This window comes from Cydia strobilella, chromosome Z, assembly GCF_947568885.1.
Source record: "Cydia strobilella chromosome Z, ilCydStro3.1, whole genome shotgun sequence".
Lineage (NCBI taxonomy): Eukaryota > Metazoa > Arthropoda > Insecta > Lepidoptera > Tortricidae > Cydia > Cydia strobilella.
Window position 1 is genome coordinate 12,329,335 of NC_086068.1, and position 22,710 is coordinate 12,352,044.

Sequence of the window (22,710 nt, forward strand, 5' to 3'; positions counted from 1 at the left end):
AGTAAACATATTGTACATATAATACAGATGAATATACTATAGTTGATAATGTCATATCATATCAGCCTTGCTAAACTTTAAAATTGTATAAGTAACAGCGATCTGACCATCTGTATCTGTTTTTAACTTGTGTTCACAACCAACCTTTGCTGCATTGCTAGAACTGGCGGTGGTTTATTCCCTGATCCCTATGACAGGTTTACCTAGTTTAGGGGTCAGGACACTATTCCTAGGCTGTCTAACAATAGAATAGAATACTCCTAAAAATGTAATTCTACTTTGTAATAAGCTGCATTTTTGATACACAAATAAATCATTTTTCATTTTCATTTTCATATGTCAGTACGTCTTAACCTGAAGTGCACGATGTTTGTTTTGTTTAGGTTTAGGAGCATTCCGTTTGCAGAGAACCACTTATCTATCTCTATCATGGTTTGTCTCAGTTTTAATACTAGATCATCGATGTTTTCAGCGTGTACTATAATGCATGTATCATCGGCATAAATAACATATTCTGGCTCAGATGACGCGGATGTAATATCGTTGATTAGCATGAGAAATAGGTTGTTTCCCATGCTTGAGCCCTGGGGTACCGCGCAGTCACCTATTGGTTCTAGTAGGGACCTTACATTTTGGACCCAAGTTTTTGTTTTCGGTCTTTTAAAAAGGAAGCGATTGTATCATGGAAGCTACCATCAAAGCCATATAGGGATAGCTTTTTAAGGAGGAGGGAGTGGTCTATCATCTCGAACGCGCGCGACAGGTCGCAGAAGACCGCTGCAACCTGACGCCCGCCCTCAAGGTGGGCCAGCACCCGCGCAACCACATCACGAGCTGCATCCGACGTCGATCGGCCAGGTTGGTATGCATATTGGTGACAATTCATTAAGTCATTTGTGCTTATGTGATACATTATTTTTTTACATAACAAACTCTCAAATACGTTTGATATAACTGGGATTATGGAAATTGGGCGGTAATTTTTAGGTTCTTGCATGTCACCTTTGCGTTTATAAACAGGTTGAATTTTTACTTGCTTTAAGATGTCAGGATACGTACCTACATCGATACATTGGTTAAACAACATTAACAGCAAAGATATAACGACTGGAGGAAGGTAGTCAAGTACGCGGGTTGACATGTCGTTTATATCTTTTGAGTCCTTTCGTTTTATACTTTTCCACACCTTCATTATTTCTTGTAGGGTGAAATGTGTGAATCGGAATCTCGGAGGCAATTGCGGTAAGTGTTTGACCAAGTATTCCAAAGCGACGTCGCTACACGGTAGTCTGTTGTTTACATTTGTATCAATGTAGTAGTGATTAAATAGCGCGGCGGCCGCCGCAGCTCGAGTATCGCCACAGCTACCGGCCGACCGATTAACAAGTAAATCGATCGCCGCGGACCTATTTTTATTGTCACTGCAGGTTTCGGACGATATTACGCGCCAGACGCTGCGACACATGTTATTACCTGCGTTCTCAAGAAAGATAAGGATTTGTGATCAAAGTGGAATGTCACCTCACTCATACTGATTGGAGGCGTCCAATTCATGGTGACACTTCCCTTCGCCGTGTTTGCTTACTGCATCTCTTTACAGGAGAACCAGAGTAGTGTGGAACTAATTCCACCATACCAAAAGCCATTATAATACTTAACATTTATAATAACAATAATGTATCTAAGGAATTTTGTAATATGCCCAAGTCAAATTCATTACATGGTTTTGTTTGTTTACATTATTTTACGAGTATATTAGTAGTTCAAGTGTAGGCGTGTTCACGCGCATCCAGCGCGCGTTATGTTAGCCTGGCAGCCGCGTTGCCGGGCTGCCTGTTATGTGTTATGTGCTATTCGGCAAGGCAGCCGTGCTGCAGCTGGCGCTCTTGGACGTGAGCTTGGCTATCATCTCCTGCACGCGCTTCATCTCCTCGAGCTGCGTGTTCAGCTGGTACAGCCGGTTCTCACGCTCGAGTATCGTCTTTTCTTGATGCTTTATTGTCTGTAAAAAAATATCAATAAATCCAAGACAAATGTGAATGCCGCAGAAATACTAAGATTCAAAATTGTATTAAACATCCAAAAACAGAAAAACATTGATTCAAAATGCAAGAAATGAGTAGTTTCTTATTCTGCTATGATAAAAACAACTTAATCGTTTTCATTTTGAGACCTCGATGACCACTCGATGTTGAAGCGATGCTCGCGTCCTGAGACTACCGCTTGATAACGATGATGGTGATAATAAAAAATAATATTCGTTTTAACCCGCATGTTCCTTAAGTACTCACCGATTCTTTAAGTTCTATTTCTTTTCTAAGAGATCGCTTAAGTGCTTCAGCTTCTTCTATCTCTTTGGCTTGAGCCTGAACTTGCTCTTCGAACCGAATCAGCACAGCTGCTAGTTCATTGCACTTGCTTGTCTGTAACACAAAAAGCGATCCTTAAACTAATTGCACATAACCACAAGCAAAACTAGTGCTCATTTGTCATGACATAACTCATGATTTTGAATAAAAACAGTTCGTTTTTTTCGTCACATGGAACAGTTGGTGTCAGTAGGTTGGTATGTTGATTTTTAATTGGTTGCTGCGTTAGCCAACGGCTTAACCCTTAAATGCATAGTGATGGATGCAGCCTACACAACAAAAACATGTAAAAACTAATCCGTTTTCCGATTTTTAACATAGATTTACGCAATATTTTTATTTATAAAAATTACATTCGTTATAAGACGAAATATAGTAAAATTTGAAAATATCCAGAAATTGATGATTTTTAGTAGTGATTTTGGACTCTTTTTTTATTCGAGGTTTGTAATTATTATACATCTAAAAATCTTATTTTTGGTATATCACAAATAGTGTACCTTTCTGATGGTAGTAAGATTTTTCATATATCTCTTACTGAAAATTATATATTTATATAAATATGATTAAGCCAATTCAACTTCTAACGCTAATTTGGCAGTAAAAATCGATGACAATTTTTTTTTTGCATTTTTCCCATAATCAGCAAACAGTTAGTCAGTAACACAAATATATTAATTCCGGGCAAAAAGAGAAAATCATGCATTTAAGTTTTAATATATTCAATGTGTTACGTGAGTTATTTAATTCTCACTGTATTAAAATATAAGGGTTATTCGTTATTCCCACTAGTTACCACCAAGTTGTTACCAGTGGTAACTAGTGGGAATAACCCAAATATAATTTGATTGGTATGATTGAGCGAGGAAATGCCGCCAGCATCCTTGGTACAATGCCTCAAGGGCCTATTTTAGATTTAAGCTAGTTATTAATTTCGTTTATAATGCATGTGCTCGAAAAGTGCTTTCCCTACGGAACCATATCATGCGGAAAGTACTACTTTTCCGCACTAGTGCTTTTTGTTTTCAATTTTTTTTACAGTAAATATGGCGCTACTTTCTCGCACTAGTGCGGAAAAGAGCACTTTTCGTGCATATGTCGAAAGTTTAAAGGGCCATATGTACTGTAAAACGTTGTACGATACACGTGCGAATAGGTAATTTGCAACTCGTGTGGATTAAAACACTACTTTTAATAATTAAACTTATTTGCCATGATATGTTTTTTATTTACTCGCACAATGCATAGTAAAACATTGTATGATACACGTGCGTAAAGATGATTTCCGCACTTGTTGCATAAATAGCTATTACGTAGTACCACTGTATATATGTACCACTCGTATGTAAATAAATTCCAGTACCTATTTGATTGGTTAACATACCTCTTGGTGCAGTAACTTCTGCACTGCTTTAGTTTCCTGTTCAGCAGTCTTCAATTTTTCTTGATTTTCTTTTTCAATGGCTCTCATTTTATTTTCTAAAGTCTGCAATACAAAAAAAGGAATGTAGGGGACTACACATTAATTTTTATACCAACACCATGCTAGATGAGTAAATTTTGTTACAGTGTTAAGTTTTTGTTTGTTTTTCTTTGCTTTTTCATTAGGTATCCGTCACGTCGCAATTTACGTTATTTAACAGAGACTGCCCTGTTGCTTTACCTTCTCGTTATGTGTGTGATGTGACAGATCGCCGATAAGACCTTCCGTTATCTTTTGTTTAAAATAAACTTGAATGTTGTCTTTTAAACATTGTTGTTCTAGACAACATTAGCACCCTCTGCAGCAGGGTGGCTTAGTGGAATAACTTACGTTAAGTTGGGTTTTGAATTCATTCTGCAGTGTCTCTTTTTGCTTTTCTTTAAGTGCCTTTTCTGAGATGACCTTCGCTCGGTACCCGCGAACGGCGCCCTCGGCATCCTCTAATTGCTTGTGTATATTGTCTATTGTCTTTTTTAATCTAGAAAAATACTAATTCATAAATATTCATACCTTATGTATTTTTACACTTGAATACATTTAAACCTATTTCAAAAGAAATAAAAAATATGTAAGAAAGACAGTTAAAATTAAACCTGAAATTAGCCATTGAGAATGAATTAAGACAACGCCTGGCGTCCGGGGCACGGCATATTCCTTCGCCGTCTGGCGTCCAAAGGGTTAAGAGTCCCCGGCAAGCTCGGCCGAATTTTAACCTTCCCATACAAACCGAGTTTCGTTCTCATTTCAAAACTTCGGTTGGATTGTAATGAAACTTTGCACATACAATGACATAAGGTATATCTAGGTCTGTAATTAGTTTATATAGCTCTAGTATATAAAACAAACGAAATAGGGCGAAAACTAGTTTTGTATGAAAAACTTAAATTCGCTATATTTTTCTAACTGGTATCTGAAGCTACATAAACTAATTACAGACATAGCTATACCTTATCCTATTGTAGTTTTAAAATGACAGCGTAACTACGTTTGTATAGAGAACCGAGCTTGCCGGGGACCCTACAATAATACATATAATATAATATATATATAATACATATATGAATCTCTTTTATTCACTCCCCGCCGATCGGACATCTATCTCACGCGGAAATAAGCCAAGTTATTAGAATTTAACAAAGAGACTGCGTGTAGTCGGTTGCTTACTTTTCGTTTTGCATCTGTGTGGTGTATAAAACATCTTGCTGAGACGAATTGGTTGCTTGAAGCATCGCTAGAGAATGTTGCAGAGACGCCATGTGTTCACTTGCTCCCTGAAATAATAAAGATTTCTCATTGAATTTTCACTTACCGGGAGATCATGCCGCCATAGCCGATTCTTAACATACAATTCTAACAGCATATTACGGTGGCAGTTTTATATAACTAACGTGGTTGCTATTTGCTATTGTATATCTAGTTAGTCGTATTAGCTGTGGTAGTGTTACACTAGCCGTGATGATGAACTCTCGTATCTCGTATTATGAAGTAGCATTGCTGTGACAGACAGACATACAAACATGTGAGACTCTCTTTATTATGGGTCCCAATACATTCCACGACTCTTCTTTTTCCGAACAGACTCTATCTGTTATATTTATATGATGAAGTTTACATAGTTTACCTGAAGCGCAACAGTTTGTGAATGCAGTCTTTGTTCCAAACATGCCATTTTGTATCCATATAGCTCCATCACACTCGATGTCGCAATGTCGGATATCTGTTAAGAAAAAACATTTACGTTAAATTCAAACAATGCACAGGTCATTTCTTACTAATAATAACGTAAACTCATTCAAATAAAGCCATAATAATAAATAGATTTAATTCAAGTAAAAATTTATTGTATTTACTCAGGACTTTGTTAGCAAAGGGAGATGTTATTAAGGAACAAGGTTAAAGTGCTACTTTATTTTATTTCGAATTTACTTGACTTTTTTGGCAATTGCCTATTAATCATCACGGAAATTATGAACCTATTACAATGTAAAACTAAAAACCCGTGTTTAATATCTGGGAGCTTATTACGAAAAGTGCGAATGCAATACATAATAGAATAGAATAGAATACTTTATTCGTAAACACACACAGACAATAGACATACATTAAAAGAACATGAAAATAAAGTGTCACGAAATGGTCCCATCTCAGCATGCTGCTGGCGACTTCCAGCGCTGATCTTCCGATGAGACCATCAGGTGAGAATCACGGAAGGTAACAGACAAAAAGAAAGCAACATAAAAGAAAGAGACATAAAATATGGCGAAAAATAAAATTACACATCGTTTACACAAACTAATACAAAAAGAGATACAATATGACGACATAAGAACATAACATAAGTACATAACATTAAGTTAATAAACATACTTCTCCTATACTTAGATAGATGTGTAATTCAAGTGAGTCATAGTTCATACCTTGTTCTTCTGAAGAGCTTCAGTGAGTTGGCGCACTAGTGGGTCGACGGCGTGCTCCTGGGCAAGCGTGAGGCGCGGCGCGGACTGCCAGGCCTCGTCCGCCTCCGCGGCGCGCGGCGACGCGCAACCCTCCGACGACTGCTTCGGAGACTCCTTGAATACCTAAAACGTAACCAGTTCCATTTGTACGACAAATAATAAGCAACAGAAAGAACTTTGAAAAAACCGGCAAGTGCGAGTCGGCCGTTACGCAAAAAATCACGTTTGTTGTATGAGAGCCCCACTTAAATATTTAAATGTTTTTAGTATTTGTTGTTATAGCATCAGAAATAAATCATCTGTGAAAATTGCAACTGTCTTAGCTATCACGGCTCAGCACGAGATACAGCCTGGTGACAGACAGACGGCACAGTATTACAATTATTCTTCCCTACAGTAGCGCAACGCCTTTGATGTCGCGCGATGCCGCCGCCAGTGTAGGTACTTACGCTGTCACATGCAAATATGCTAGGGTTGTCACAAAATAGGAAATAAAACAATTGTGATTTATTCATATGTACATTCAAAATAATTGTGATTATTACAAATGTAATGTAATTATTTATTCATAAATATATATTTACATATGTTGCACTGCTAAATATTTACGTGACACTTAATTTTGGGATGTTTTTAATTTTCTATTATAAAATTTAACTATATAGGTATAATGTACCTATTAGCATTCGGATGAACAATCTGACCAGAAAGGAATGGGGAAAACATGAACATGGCCGTGATTTAAATTCTACAGTGCTTAGTATTTCGCATAAAATAATCTATCTGAAATATTGTTCTTTATTCTTTATTCTCTATATTCTTAACAATAATTATTGTGTCGAACATAGTTGTTTCCAACAAACGAGTGAAATTTTTGCCTAAAACAGTAGTTTAGTACAGTATTCAACGAAATCAGCTGGAGGTACCTGTAGTCGACCAAAGGAATCATGCATAGTATTGTATGCACGTTTACGTAAGTAAAAATTTTATTACTTGCTGTTGGTTGGTTTTTACCTACTTACCTAATAGGTAGGTAAATAATGCTGATTGTACCTCCTACTACATAATCTATATATATAAACGTAAAAGTCCTGACTAACTGACTGACTCACTTAAATCAACGCCCAGCCCAAACCGTTGGACCTGAATTTTCACAATGGGTAGTTTTTATAACGATAGTATCCACTAAGAAGGGATTTTTCAAAATTCATCCCCTAAGGGGATGAAATGAGGGTCCAAAGTTTGTATGGGGTTTAAGTTTTATTTTAAGCTAGTAATTTGAAACTTCGTTAAAAAATATATTTTTAAAATACAAGAAAGCTAATTTCAGCATTTTTGAAAATTCATCCCCTAAGGTGGTGAAAAGGGGGTTGAGGGTTTGTATGGAGATCAAACATTTTATTGAGTGCGGGACTGGAACCTTTGTATAAAGGTATATTATTAGCATAGAAGAAAAGTTATTTCAGCGATTTTAAAAATTTACCCCTTAAAGGGTTTGAAAGTTTGTATAGGGTTCAAATTTTATTTTGAGCTAGGAATTAGAAACTTCGTAAAAAGGTACATCATTAAAAGAGTAGAAAACTGATTTTAGCGTTTTTTAAAATTCATCCCCCAAGGTGATAAAAAAGGGGCTGTAAGTTTGTATGGAGATCAAACATTTCTTTGAGTGCGGGATTAGAATCTTTGTATAAAGGCATATTATTAGAATACAAGAAAAGTATTTCAGCATTTTTAAACATTCATCCCGTAAAGTGGTTAAAAAGAGGTAGAAAATTTGTAGGGGTCCTAATTTTATTTTAAGCTAGGTACTTGAAACTTCGTAGAAAGGTATTTAATTAAAAAAAAGGAAAATTATTTCAGCATTTTTGAAAATTCATCCCCCAAGGTGGTAAAAAAAAGGTTGAAAGTTTGTATGGAGATCAAACCTTTTTTTGGACTTCAGTCTTTGTATAAAGGCATATTATTAGAATACAAGAAAAGTAATTTAAGCGTTTTTAAATATTCATCCCCTAAAAGGGTTAAAAAGGGGTTGAAAGTTTGAATCCATTACAAATGCTTATTGAAAATTCTTAGAAAGGCATTGTATAATATTACAAACGTTCTTAATAATTCTACCCCTAAGGGGGTTAAAAAGGGGATGTAAGTTTATATGTAGTACAAGTTTTCGTGTTAGCTAGGAACATGAGACTTGGTAAAAGGGCATTATATTAAAATAGACGAAAACTGATTGCACCGTGTTTGAAAAGTTTGTATTAATAAAGTTTGCAGCGGGAGCGAACATTTTTTGTTTTAATAGTTGACTTGAAAATCTAAGTGTTGAGAGGGATTATATCGAGAACAATTTTTTTCAGTTAGGGGCTTGAAACTTCGTACTTTGTGTAAGACAAATTTGCGCTGTATAATTATTAACAAATGATTTACCGTCCCTACTGATATCTTTTGCTGCATAATGCTCATTTAAAATATATAACCACCAAATACAAATCCGCGCGTACGAAGTCGCAGGCAACAGCTAGTTTTGGTATAAACTTCATGAGTGCAAGTAGCCCTTAACTTAGTTAATACAAATTTAATAATTACATAATACTTAGTAAGTAGGTAATTACTAGATGGTGTTTTGGTATTTAGTTGCAACTTACACAAATGAAAAAACCTACCTCTCGTCGCGGGGAAATCTATGAATTACATCCGTACGCAGAACAGTTTGTGCGCACAATTATAGAATATGTATAATTATTACTTATAATTACCTAGTCGGCTCATAAGTTCTGTCATATACATAGTATCAAATAAAATCAAAAGTTTAAGTTTATTCCGTATAATTTGTACAGCGTTTGAAAGCTTATAAACTAGAGAATCTAAATGTATAACATTTATTCAAAATGACCGCCATAATTATCTACACAGGCTTGAAGTCTTCGTGGCCAGTCGTCAATGGATTCACGCACCACTTTCATGTCGATATTGGCCACTGCCGTAGCAAGAGATTTTTTCAGCGAGTCTAGATTTGCATGAGGTTTTGAGCACACCTTTTCCTCTAAATACTGCCATATTTTATAGTCTAAAGGATTAAGATCTGGGCTAGAGGAGGGCCAATCTTCATGCCGTATAAAGTCGATTTTATTGGAGGCGAGCCAGACTTGTGTAGACTTTGCCTTATGGGCTGGAGCAGAGTCCTGCTGGAAAACCCAATGCTGGTTTAGAAACATCGTATGGGATAGTGGTTTCACAATATTAGTCAACACCGTGTCTTGGTACACTTTGGCACTAGTTTTTACTCCTTTCTCACAAAGATGCATACTAGTGACGCCCGCATAAGAAACTCCCAGCCAAACCATCACAGATGAAGGGTGATGACCTCTTTGAATACGCGGAATGCTATTAGACGCTTCTTTACTATTGCGAGCGTACACTCTATCATTTTGTTTATTACAGTTTTCTTCTATGTCAAAAATTTTCTCGTCCGAAAACAGTATACAACGGTGCTTATTTTTAGCGTACTTCTTCAATAAAGCTTTAGATCTTTTAAGCCTTAAAGCTTTAAGCCGACCATTGAGAAGATGGCCAGTTTTTCGTTTATAAGCACGAAGTCTCAGGTCTTGATTAAGCACTCTTTTCACCGTGTTTTTGCTCAAAACCATCTGGAGGGCCATAACTTTTTGTTTCCTAGCGGGATTTCTGGCAATGCGTGCCCTAATTGCTTGTACAACCGCTGGAGTCCTAGCTGTACGCGGACGACCGCTTCTTTTCTTGTCATTTAAACTAGAGACCTCACTGTATCTTTCTATGGTACGATACACAAATCTTAGAGAGAATTTTAAATTTTCAAGTAGCTTAAAAATTTTAGTCGGCGAGTGACCACAACGATATAGTGCAATTATTGCGGTACGGCTATCTTTAAGCGTCCACTCCATGTTGAAGAAAACAGAAAATTGCAAAATTATACTACTCAAATATTTAATAAAGATTCGAAATTCAAATGCAGAACGGTTTTTGTTTTAGGAGTTCCAAATTTAAATTTTAAAGGCCAGTGACAGAACTTATGAGCCGACTAGGTATGTAGTGATGATAATTGAAGCAAAAACACGCCCGCGCCTGCCCTTCGCGCTCGGTACCACAAACTAAGCGTGTTTATGGTACGCGGCCCGCGCCGCCCGCCACCCCGCGAGTTCCCCTCCGTTGCTCTGCGTAAGTACATTCGTCGCGCTACTGTAGGGAATATTGTAATACTGTGCAGACGGACAGTGGAGTCTTAAGTTTTCATACTAAAAAGCTGTCATTTCATATCCACTAATTTATTAATTCGTGGGGAACACGATACTGAATATGTTAAACGGATCCCCAATATTTTCCCCTTTTATAAAATGAAATATGTAAGTATTTTCGTTTTTATTTGCTTAAAGCCCCACGCTATCTCTGATAAGGTCAGAATGGCCTAGAATTTAGATTATCTAACTGTACAACCAAAAATATTTAAAGTTTACGAAATTGAAAACTTAAACCTGCAACAAATATGTAGAAAGGCGTGTTATTACTTGATATTTATATGGCCACTTTAGCTATCTCTAAAACAGCATTGCTGTAATATTTATTATCTGGGGGCACGGCAGTGCCCCCGCCAATTCGAGCAAAACAAAGAGGCACGGCCGTACCCTCCTTTTCTCGAAGCCACTCAGGCCATTTTCAACGTACTGTAATTTTGTGATAGCTAAAGCTAGAACCCTGAATTTTCAGTGACGTATAGAGCATAACATGATTTACATATATTCTCAATACCATGTAATTTGAACATTATTGCATTTAAGAATGTCAAAGTTCCTTAGTTTTGTCACTGACACACTCACTCGCGATCATCATAATTCTAAGGTACTTCTAGCAGACCCACAAGCTCCAAATTTGAAACGTAATTAGTTTTTAGCGTATTAAGCCAATAAAAACTTAAAAATACTGCAATATCAGTCACGTTTTAAAGATTTAATAACTGCACAAGTAAGTTTGTAATCCTATATAAATATATGCGATAACAATGTTACGTTTGCAGTTCGTACAATAGTAGGTTAGGTATAGGTACACTACGTTGTACGATTACTGTAAGTATGAATGAATATGTGTATAACTATGATATGTGTATACATAGTATGAGTATGGTATGGTATGAGTTCACGAAAAGAAGTTACTGCCTACAGAAAGAGATGAGATACCATCAAAAACATTACATGTAAAAAGATGCAAGTCTCGCAACCCAGTTCTTCTACTACAAAAAAGTTTTGAGATGTAATGTGAAACCAAGTCGGTTATTTTAGTCAGTGCCAGGGGGTGTTAAAACCGTAACAATATTAGATACCTTTTCTTTTTTTTAATACATATAATGACTAGGCAATCGCACACAATGCTTTACTTGTACTCGTATGTGTATTGCTTAAACTGCATGTCATTAGGGCTAGCGCTATGTTCTATTAGTTAAATAGTTGACGAATTATCCTTACGTGACTATGTAGCCGTGCGATTGCCAAGTCATTATAAGTATTTAAAAACAAGAAAGGTATCTAATATTGTTACGGTTTTAAGACCCCAGGGGGCACTGACTAATATGGTTGGTTTCACATTACATCTCAAAACTTTTTTGTAGTAGAACAGCGTTGCGAGACTTGCATCATGTACATGTAATGTTTTTGATAGGTATAAATTGGGTAATTTTAGAATATCGAATTTTATCATTCAGATTTTTGAATGCTCGACCCGTGAAAATTCCGACTGTCGTAATTACGAATGATGAATATCACGAATATTTATATTTCCGTTAACCCAAAAAGCCGAATTTTGTAAATTCCGTACGACATAATTCCGATTATAACAATTACGGTGGTGACAAACACCGAATTTAACAATTACGATTTTTGAAATCACGAATTCCGAATTTCCATTATTCCGAAATTTTAAATTCCGAACCACATAATTCCGATTATAACAATTCCGACAGTGACAAACGCCGAATTTAACATTTACGATTTTCAAAATTACGAATTCTGAATTGCCCTTATTCCGAATTGACGTGATTCCTATTTTAAATATCACAATTTTTAAATTTCCGGATAACGATATTCCGAATATATTGCTAAAGTTCGTTTTCGTTCGTCGTCGCAGTTCTAACCTAACCTAATCCACTTTTCTGGCAACAGTTCGTTTTCTTGGGGGTCGCAGTTCTAACCTAACCCACTTTTCTGGCAACAGTTCGTTTTTTGAAAGGTCGCAGTTCTAACCTAACCTAACCCACTTCTGGCAACAGTTCGTTTTCTTGGGGGTCGCAGTTCTAACCTCACCTAACCCACTTCTGGCAACAGTTCGTGTTCGCAGGGTAGGGTCGCAGTTCTGCCTAATTTATTTATGTTGAAGTTTAATTTATTTATGTATGTGAGTCTTTATTTGAATATCACGGATTAAATTTTTCCGACCTTACAAAGAACCGAATTTCTGAATACCGAATTACTAAAACGTGAGTCTTTAGTTGAATATCACGAATTTAATTTTTCCGACCTTACAAAAGACCGAATTTCTGAACACCGAATTATTTTATTTCCTATCGGACAAATGATTTTTCGGAATTTAAGAATTTGGAAAAAAATATTTTCGGAAAAGTGTATAATCGAAACTTTAAGCTTTCGGTCAAATGACAATCGGATTTTAAGTTTTCGGAAATAGCACATTCTTGATTTTATTCCATCGTGTTTTTAAAAATCGTAATTTAGATATTTCGGACTTATAAAAAATCGGGATTATGAAAATCGTGGTTATAAAAATCGGAAAAACATATTTCGGAATATTTGTGTGTTCCCGTATAAATTACCTCATCCATTTGGTCACAAGGGAAAAGGTGGTGCCTAATTAGCTTCAGTATTTCAAGCCGTCGCGTTCCGTTGCGTAGACCCGTCGATAGCATTTTCCGCACCTGTTATGAAGTAAGACATTAGACAACTAAATATTCCTTTTATAAAAGGTTGTTAGAAGTTGTTTGTATTAAATGTTAAATTGATCCATAAATAGTTAAATCTATAATGGCATTAATCCGATTATTGGCAACAATGCTCAAAGGTACCTAACCTAACTCTGCGCGATTCAAAATTTCAAATGCAAGATACCCAACCGGCACATATTAAGGCCCCGTAAGTTCATGTTCTTCTGTCACTCTCACTGAGCGTAAGCGTGAACGAGATGGATGTGCGTACCCGGGATCGCAGATATCATGTTTTTGAATTATTATTTTTGTATGTTACAATAAATTAAAAAGTAATTGATAAGTTTCCTCAAACATGATATGACCGATTTTAAGAAGCTATTTTTAGATTTTGTGCAAACATTGTTAAAAAAAATTTAAGTGCATTTTAGACCTATGTTCGTATTTTTTTCTATCGAGCTGAAGTCAAAAACTCAGGATTCGAATCGATTAAGTCCCTCGAGAAAAGCCTCAAGATTGCTAATTAAATTTATGACAGTACTGTGATCTAAAAAAGCGCTACGACTTTATAAAAGTTCCGTTTTCTGAACCTACTGCACCTTAACGAAGTATCTTAGAGCGACTAATGTCGACTCGCCTCCGCATGTAGTGTAGTGAGCAATGAACTAGCATATAACTTGGGTAGTACATAGTTTACCTGGTTGTTCAGTAGGAACCTCTTGAGCGCGGCGCCCCACGCCGGCAGCAGCGGCGCCAGCGTCAACGCCGTCTTGCAGCCGAGCACGGCCGCCTGCTGGCCTTGCTCCTGACCCACCGATCCGTTCTACATACAAACATGGTACATTTATAAATTAAAACACAGTACTTTTGTAGAAAGAATGCCCCTACATGATGGCCAACAAAATGTATAATAAAAAAACCGGCCAAGTGCGAGTCGGACTCGCACACGAAGGGTTCCGTACCATTACGCTCAAAAACGGCAAAAAAAAAAACATGTTTGTTGTATGAGAGCCCCACTTAAATATTTATTTCATTCTGTTTTTAGTATTTGTTGTTATAGAGGCAACAGAAATACATCATCTGTGAAAATTTCAGCTGTCTAGCTACCACGGTTCATGAGATACAGCCTAGGGATAGACGGACAGACAGACAGACAGCGGAGTCTTAGTAATTGGGTCCCGTTTTTAGGGTTCCGTACCTCAAAAGGAAAAAACGGAAACCTTATAGGATCACTCGTGCGTCTGTCTGTCTGTCCGTCTGTCACAGCCCATTTTCTTCGAAACTACTGGACCAATTAAGTTAAAATTTGGTATACATGTGTAAGTTTGTGACCCAAAGACGAACATGTAACGTAATTAAATGAATTTTAAATACGGGGGGCATTTTTGGGGGGTAAATGAGAAAATTAAGAAATAAAAAAAATTCAAACTATATGGTGTTACATATCAAATGAAAGAGCTCATTGTGCGAATCTCAAATATATATTTTTTATAATTTTAAGATAAACAGTTATTCAAGAAAATAGGCAAAAAATGACCATTCCCCCCCCCCCCCCCCCCCTTATCTCCTAAACTACTGGGTCAAAAGTTTTGAAAAAAAAAAACAAAACAGTTCTTTACCTATAGATCACAGGAAAACCTATTAGAAATGTGCAGTCAAGCGTGAGTCGGACTTAATTACTTAGTACGGAACCCTAATAAACTGCCTACTAATCTGCGTAACTTGCCCTTAAATAAAATCAAAGCTCAACTCCATCAATGGCTTACTCATAGAGTATTTTACTCAGTAGACGTGTTCTTTGCTTATAAAGAAGTCTGTAATGTAGATAGTTTGTTGCATAATGGATTTAGATTAGAAAGAATTTTAAGTTCTTCATTTTTAAAATTCGCACGCCAGCAAAGGTTACATATTATTTTGTACTTTAAAACCATTATAACCATATTACTGAGAATCAAAGATAGATATAACTCCGTAATAGATAGATACAGTCTAAGGAAAAAACGTGCCTCGGAAATCAAGAAAATTTGATTCTCGTTCAGAGGGCGCTACTAGTTTTGGCCTACAGTCGTATAGATGGCGTTGACGGTTTCGTTTGTTATTTAAGAATTTTAACGCATATCAGTGAAAGAACATGGGTCAAAATCATAAAAATAATAAATGCAAATAAAAATAATAATTTATCTATATTTAAATACATTCTGTCGTATTTTTATAAATCTTCATTTTTAGTTTTAAAGTGTGTCGACAGATGGCAGTGAATTTACTGGGGTTACAAAATTTACTATGACAGTACCGCTCTAGTATAAGTTACTCTATGCTGAGAATAAACCATTTGTATTCATAAATACACGTTACAATGGCACTGGCCGTTATCTCTAACTGGGCTGGAAAATTTGCTCAATCAGTTGGAACACAGATTTATTGATTAAGTATAAAGGGCACCTGAAAAAGGTATCGCTATTTGGCACCATATGTCTTGTAGTAATTGAATTGTCAAAAGTCAACCTTTGTTAACCAGAGTTGCCGTATAATATATGGAGTCGTATAGCTTCACGAATTTGACTGTCCAAGTACGAATTTGCCTTATACTATGTCGTAGTGATAAGAGAGAAGGCAATTTTACCGTACCGACATAAGCTGCTGTAGCGTGACGCTACATCTGTCGTTTTGTTTTGGAAACTACTTGCTTGTCAGTCATGTCTAGTTTGCGTGTTTGTTTAGTCGTGTCGTATAGTGTGAATTGATTCACGCAATTACGGTTAGATGGCGGTTTAAAGAAACACATGGAACCTTTTTTGGACGATGATATTTTCGAGATTGGCAGGTTACAATTGCGTTGAATTTTGAATTTCAATTCTGATTCGGAAAGAGAAATTTGTTTTCTTCGTGATACTTCAGATGGATTTTGGGATTGACGTGTAAAGATCTGTTTGTGATAAATTAGATTTTTTCCTGGTTTTTTCGTCAAAGTTAACCTTTTAAGCTTGAAGAGGAACGTTTTCTTCTGAGGTTGCTAATAACAACTTCGAGTGCCTTCAGTTGCCTGCAACAGGACCTTTTTAAGGCCACCGTAGAGCAGTGCTCCGGTGGTGCGTGGTGGTCGTATCAACGACAAGGCGCAGCCGCCGACGTGCAGTCGGCAGTGGATGGTCGTCGACCCCATCAGTCAGCGGTCAGGTATCAGACCCACGGAGGAGACGAGCCCGCATACTGCGTGGTTCGATAGCGTTGGTTAGCCGAACGTTTGCTTTGGAAAGGAACTAGCAGACCCACGGAGGACACGAGCCCGCATACAGCGCGGTTCGATAGGTCACGGTACAGCTTCGGTTGGCCGAACAAATTGTCATCGTCTATGGAGTTTGAATATTTTTTAACGTATTGAAATCGGTTCCCGTTTAATTGTTATTTTTTTGTGCAATATTACTTTTAATTCTGTAAAGCCGCTGTTGTCCGTATTCCGAATTTATTTAAGGCATTGTCTTTTAAAATTCTAATTGCCCCTAATTGTCAGGCGAAACTAATATTCGGCAATAAATTTAGATACCTATCACCCGTTGAAACAGCCATTATCGTCCATAATCTCCATCTCATTAATCCATTTCTTTCCTTCTACAGCTAAATTTATAAGCCATTATCTTTCGCTCGTACACCAGTTCACGCCAGTGCGAAAAGCGGACTGTCAGAAAAACAATTTGTTTTTGGTTACATTAATTTTTTAAATTCCAAGTGTAAATTTTTTTAGTGACTTTCGGAAGTGCTTATCAAATTATTTTTTATTTTTTTTATTTTATTATTCAAATTAGTTACACAGCATTACAGTATTACTACCAAGGCACTGCGAACTACAAAACAAATAAAAATACAAAGATACAATGCCCTACGAGAAAACACAAAAATTTAAGTATTTAAGATTTGGGCGACGACATAACAGCGTGGCTCCGTTGCGTCGTCTGGCTTGGTGTAGAATTCGGCAAGTTGCCCCGGAACCGCCGAAACACCACACCCTTCGGCCAGAAGTCCGCGCTAGCGATGGTGTCCTGCAGCGGCCGCGGCACGCGCACCACAAATGAACTGAAGTGCACATAGTGACGCGACTGTAGCTGGTGCACCCTCAGCGTATAGCCAGTCTTCCGGCGGATGTACTCCACCACCTCGTCGGCTCCGGCGGAGTAATGCAGTCGAGACACGTAGAGCGCCTTACTCGGTGTTGCAATTCGTAGACCGGAATTAACCGGCTCCGCAGTGCCACACAGAGTCTTACGGGGCGACCTGCGTGCCTTTCTCTTCCTTTCCACCAGTGTGAATCCCTCCTTATCCACATTGGTGCGGGAGGACTTCTCTAAAAGGGGAGCCCGTGATTTACACGCCTTAGAAGGCGCGTTGACCCGGTTAGCTGCGACAGACTGACCGGCGACGTCAGCATAAGCACGCTGACGTGACTTGGAGGAGACAGGAGGCGGTCGCTCGCGCGGGGGGTGCGCGGGCGGTGCAGCGGCGCGTGCGGGACATTTTGCAGTGTCAGCAGCACGTAAACTAACCGACTCGACACAAGTGTCAGGTCGATAATCGCTCTTGAAATTTGAAACCGCCGACCGAGTTGGAGCATTCCGCAAACATGTAATTTCGTCACGTAACTCGGCGATAGTGACTAGGCTAGCTTCAAACTTCATAATAACTTCGGCTAATCTTGTATTTAGGGCCACGATTTCCTTAAACAAGAGGCGAACGTCGACATTATCCGGAGCACACGACGGAAGGATAGGGGCACCCTTCGCCACAAACTCCGGAATCCGATCCTTGTTTTCACTCAGGATTTTCATTATGTCCTCAAGGGACTTCTTCCCGGCTTCATCTCCTCTCCGGTGAGGTACATATGTGCCGACGATCCCGAGGGACTGAATTATACGTGTTGTGCACAAGTATTTGTTTTACTGCACTACTTAAGAATTTAGTTTATTATTAGTTGAAATAAATAAAGCTATGTCGGCTTATTCGAGCGCTAAAACTTTTATAATCGTAACGTTAAGAGTATCGTATAGGTATAAATAATAAAAGGAAGGAGTAGAGTAGGCATAAGAGCCGCGAACTTGTTAACGTTTTTACTATACTTGCCGCAATACCAACTGGCGACTAAGATTGTAATGCTATCTCCTTTACCCTTGTTACGACCAACCAAGAGTGAAAGAGATGGCATTATGACCTGACTCGCCACTTAGTTTTACGGCAAGTATAGTTAGTATGAAAACTAAGCGGCAACTTGCAGGGTGCTCACCGACAGATGATTAATTTTCTCGCCAGTGTTAAGTTTCCCTGGTTGTACTATTTATTACGTAGTTTAGGAGCTTGTAAACAATGATGGAGTTGTATATATAAATATTGTCTTCGATTACCGCGATAGTTACTCATGAAATAAAACTATGAAAACGGATTATATCGCGTATATTGAATTTATAATACATCCCGACGTTTCGAACCCTTTACGGCCTGGCCACGACATTGGTCTTAAGCGGCGAGCGGTGCGGCGGGCGGCGCGACAAGGTAGAGCGGCGCGGCGAGCATGCCACGACATCGCAGTAGCGTTGGCGGCATCGAGTGAATGGGACGTACTCAAGTGTTTAAAAATGTCTAGTGTTTAAAGTTGTTAAAAGTGGCTCTTCGGTGCCTCGACAGCAGCTCATATTTCATCGATCTTCGCGAAGTGCAATCGCCATTCGTAATCAATACAAAAATTATTTTTAAAGCAATCCTATTTAATATCCTTTCATATGTGGCTTGTCAAAGATGTGCTATAGTGACCTTGACTTGAAGTTCAAATTTTGTATTTAAAATTGCCGCAAAAACTGACGGACGGCCGATTCGGGTCTCCCACAGATGAAAGGATATATAAAACATATTATTAAACTTACCACTAGAAGCAGGAAAAAATTCTTTTATTTCTTCCCACAACCTTTTAATTACGTGCCGCAACTTATGTTTAGGATGTTTCGACATCCAAATTGCAGGCCCCTATTTAATATTTCCGTGATAAACACTTTCGAGTCCATTATCTCGCGCGAATATTATAATAGTACATTATGATACAAGTGTGCTAAGTTGGTCAATAAACACGAGGCGATATTGTGCGCGCCAGCTGTAAGCCGATGTGTGTAATGACCAATGCACACGCGTTTCATACGACGTTTTTCAACACACTTGCGAGAAAAAAAAGAAACTTTCATATTAATCAAATTTTAATAGTTAACAGTTAGTATTGTGTGTTTCATCTGTCATACTCGTACTGCCGGCCGGCCCTCGCTCGCCCCGGCCGCGGGCGGCGCGGCGGGCGGGCCGGCCGGGCCGCGCACTGCGCAGGCAGTCGGGCGCGCCCGTGCCGGCCAGTCCGACCAATTAAAGAAGGCTCACTTTCCATGCATATTATTCGCAATCAGTTAGCTTCTTAACTCAGTCGGATAATATAATGAAAAAGCACGAGTGGAATAATACACTGAAAGAGCACGCGTGTTTAATATCTAGGATTATGAGCCAAAAATCGGATCGGTGGAATAAAAACGTCGTTTTGAGCAAGTGTGTTGAAAAAAATTTTGTTCTACGATTCACCGCCCGATGCGTACCGCCGCTAAGACCGGTCGCGCCGCTGTGAGTCGTGGCCGCGCTCCTCGCGCCCGTGTCTTTGTTTCCGCCGCTCCCCGTCGCCGCCGGCCGCTCGAGTAAATTCGCGCGAGTCGCCGCTGGCAGCTTCTTCCGCCTTATTTTGTAACATTCGCTTTTCGCTCGCCGCCGCCGCTGCCGCGTCGCGCAATGTCGTGGCCAGGCAGTTACAGCGTTCGTGGTTAACGGGTGACTGAGGAAAAACTACAAAGTGCAAAAATACCCACATACTAAAAATAATGAACCATCATAGACTATAAACTTTAAGGCTGGTTGTACATGCAAAATCGATAATCCATTCGGGATATAATCCGTTTTCATAGTTTTATTTAATGATGGAGTTGTTGTTCAGAGTGGACTCACTTGTGAAGAATACTGCAGAGCGCTGTATAGAATCTCTTCGTACGCCTCTGGCGACACAGCCCTCAGCACTCGCTCTTGCGTCGAACCCGTCTCACACAGGGCACCTACCACTTGCAACTAAAATGAATAAATATCTATGAAGCAACATAAACACTGAACCAAGAGGGTAATTAAAAGTCTTTCCAAACGAATTCGAAACGTATTCTAAGGAGCTTGAGCTGTGAGCCTATTAGATACCATGAGATATAAAAGTGTGATAACCTTTAAAATCGCGAGCAAATTGCCGCGCGAAGCAACTTGGTTGGTGCCTTGGCCGAGGCAAACGCACACGGTTCCTTGCGTTTGCCTAATCAATCGCTCTCATTGAGATAAATTATTAGCATGATAATTTGCAAGGAAAGACAATGCCTAATAATAACACAATTTACCCATTGCAATCCAGCTTTCCCTGGTTCTAGCGCTGGTGGCACTAGAAGCCCTGGCAAACCCTCGCTAATCATTACTATTAACTCTTCAGGTAGCTGACCTTCGCCTGTAAGAAAGAAAACATTCGGTGGTAAAAGTGTTAAAGACTGTTGCTAAAGGATAGCAATATGGTTTTGTGGGCAGATCGGAAGCATCCAGTAAAAAACCTATAGACAGCAAACTGTATCATTTAAACCATAATGTTACTGTACCTTTGTATTGACATAAGATGGATGAGAATAATTGCAAGCTCTCTGGCAGACACAACCGGTGCGCTACCAAACACAGACAAAGCATTTGACAGTGGTTTTTGCGGAACGGATACATATCTGAAAATAATTACAAATTTTCAGAACATTGGAGGTATTAAAAAGACGTATTATTGAATGGAAGCAGCTGCCGATAGTTTAGGTTTAGTGTCATTTCATTAGTGTCATCACTCATCTCAAGTATCTCAGCTATAAGCAAATAATGACTAACATGAGCCAAGGATTCTAGACTCGATCAGATCACTAAAAGTGTAGATCGATTTGTACGTATGCGTATCCACTTTCTTGAGTTAACACATTCACTGCCAGCGACCTGCTAGGCGGGTTATCGGCTACGCTCGTAGGGCGTAGCTGGCGCTAGCGCTGAATGTGTTAATAAGTGGGTCCAAACAAAACGAGCTGACTCGCTTATATTGTGGCGTGAAGCAGCTTGGCCTGTGGAGATGTGCGCTTAATCTCGTCTGAAGTAAAATTACGCATGCGCAGCTAGGATATCACTTGTTTACAGACCGTTTCGGCACAGCATTTTCCTCACAAGGCACCTCGTTCTGTGTGGACCCGCTTATAAATGTGTATGTGTCAGTCAATAGAGATGTGTGGTACGCGGTGTACGCACCTCCACGCACAAAACATTACCACTCAGTTACTGTCAACAATTTCATCAATTGCAGTATGTGTTGTGTACGGTACTTTACCTAAATTAACTAAGACCGCGAGGAACTTTAAAGCATTTTGGACAACAGCAGTGACTTGCTCAGGCTCTAATGCTTCATTGGGTGCGTTGCAAAAATCCACCAAGTTCTGGAAGAAATATTAACAGTTATGCTACACTCTAACGATTATGTGGCGCCATAGTGAAAACTCACGATTCTCGAAAAACACTTGATCAAACTGGACTCATTGTCGGTAGTCGGTACCATACCATCTTTACTTTTTTAGCATCACCCCTTTTAACAACATGTTCCGCCAAGATTACAACAAAAAAAAAACGCCGTACAGACGCAATCATAAGCTTAAACAATGTAGGTAAAGGTAAAAATAAAAAATACTTAGTTCGTTGAGCCATTATCACAGCATACTCACAATGGTCTTAATCCATAGACCCTAATTTCACTTAGGTCCTTTATGCCACTTATTGCCAATTTCTACCATTTTGCTCACACAATTTCACGAGAATCGGTTGAGAATTACGACCTGCAGAGGAGAGCATCCGGACATACGAAAGCAGTTTGCCCTAGTCAAAACGGAGACGTTCTTAGCCACCGCCAATTAAGATCATATTACCTTCAAGGTGTTCTCGAGGCAGAATTCGGGCGCGCTGGTGACGAGGTTCCTCAGGTGGATGTCTTGGCACAGCTCGTTCATCAAGGTGTACGCCTGCAGCAGTTGACTCGAGTCCTTATCTCTGAAATGACGCGTTCGTTTACTCGTTAATTTAAACGAACGCACACAATGTATTGTGTATACCATTCTTTCTTCTTCATTTGCAAAAACATTAACAGACGGTACAAGATCACTAGACTTATCTAACGGTACAAGATGTTATAATCTTAACCTCAGTGAGGTGAATTTGTACCTAGTTCATACTGAACAACTTATTTCGATAACAAAACTGGCGTAAATTTTTGTTTAGTCTGAACTCTGATCAAATATCTATGGATTCCAAGGAAGTCAAAATCATCATGTACAGTTTACAATGAGCCCC

General features: G+C 38.7%; 1 protein-coding gene and 1 long non-coding RNA gene across 2 annotated transcripts in view; one reads left to right on the forward strand and one right to left on the reverse strand.

The window, feature by feature from the left end:
* LOC134754523 (uncharacterized) overlaps positions 1-22,710 on the forward strand; it is a 100,338-nt gene that overhangs the window by 12,059 nt on the left and 65,569 nt on the right. The gene's annotated exons all lie outside the window — the stretch shown is intronic.
* Positions 1,659-22,710, reverse strand: part of LOC134754206 (uncharacterized) — a 29,006-nt gene continuing 7,954 nt past the window's right edge. The window contains exons 6-19 of the mRNA XM_063690367.1: positions 22,290-22,410; positions 21,701-21,806; positions 20,949-21,065; positions 20,700-20,803; positions 20,272-20,388; positions 13,958-14,083; positions 13,153-13,254; positions 6,270-6,431; positions 5,474-5,569; positions 5,017-5,123; positions 4,183-4,330; positions 3,754-3,855; positions 2,292-2,423; positions 1,659-2,002 (exon numbers count right to left, since the gene is read on the reverse strand). Of these exons, the coding sequence (XP_063546437.1) occupies positions 1,844-2,002; positions 2,292-2,423; positions 3,754-3,855; positions 4,183-4,330; positions 5,017-5,123; positions 5,474-5,569; positions 6,270-6,431; positions 13,153-13,254; positions 13,958-14,083; positions 20,272-20,388; positions 20,700-20,803; positions 20,949-21,065; positions 21,701-21,806; positions 22,290-22,410 (1,699 nt within the window). The 3' untranslated portion in view covers positions 1,659-1,843. The remainder of the gene's footprint in view (positions 2,003-2,291; positions 2,424-3,753; positions 3,856-4,182; positions 4,331-5,016; positions 5,124-5,473; positions 5,570-6,269; positions 6,432-13,152; positions 13,255-13,957; positions 14,084-20,271; positions 20,389-20,699; positions 20,804-20,948; positions 21,066-21,700; positions 21,807-22,289; positions 22,411-22,710) is intronic.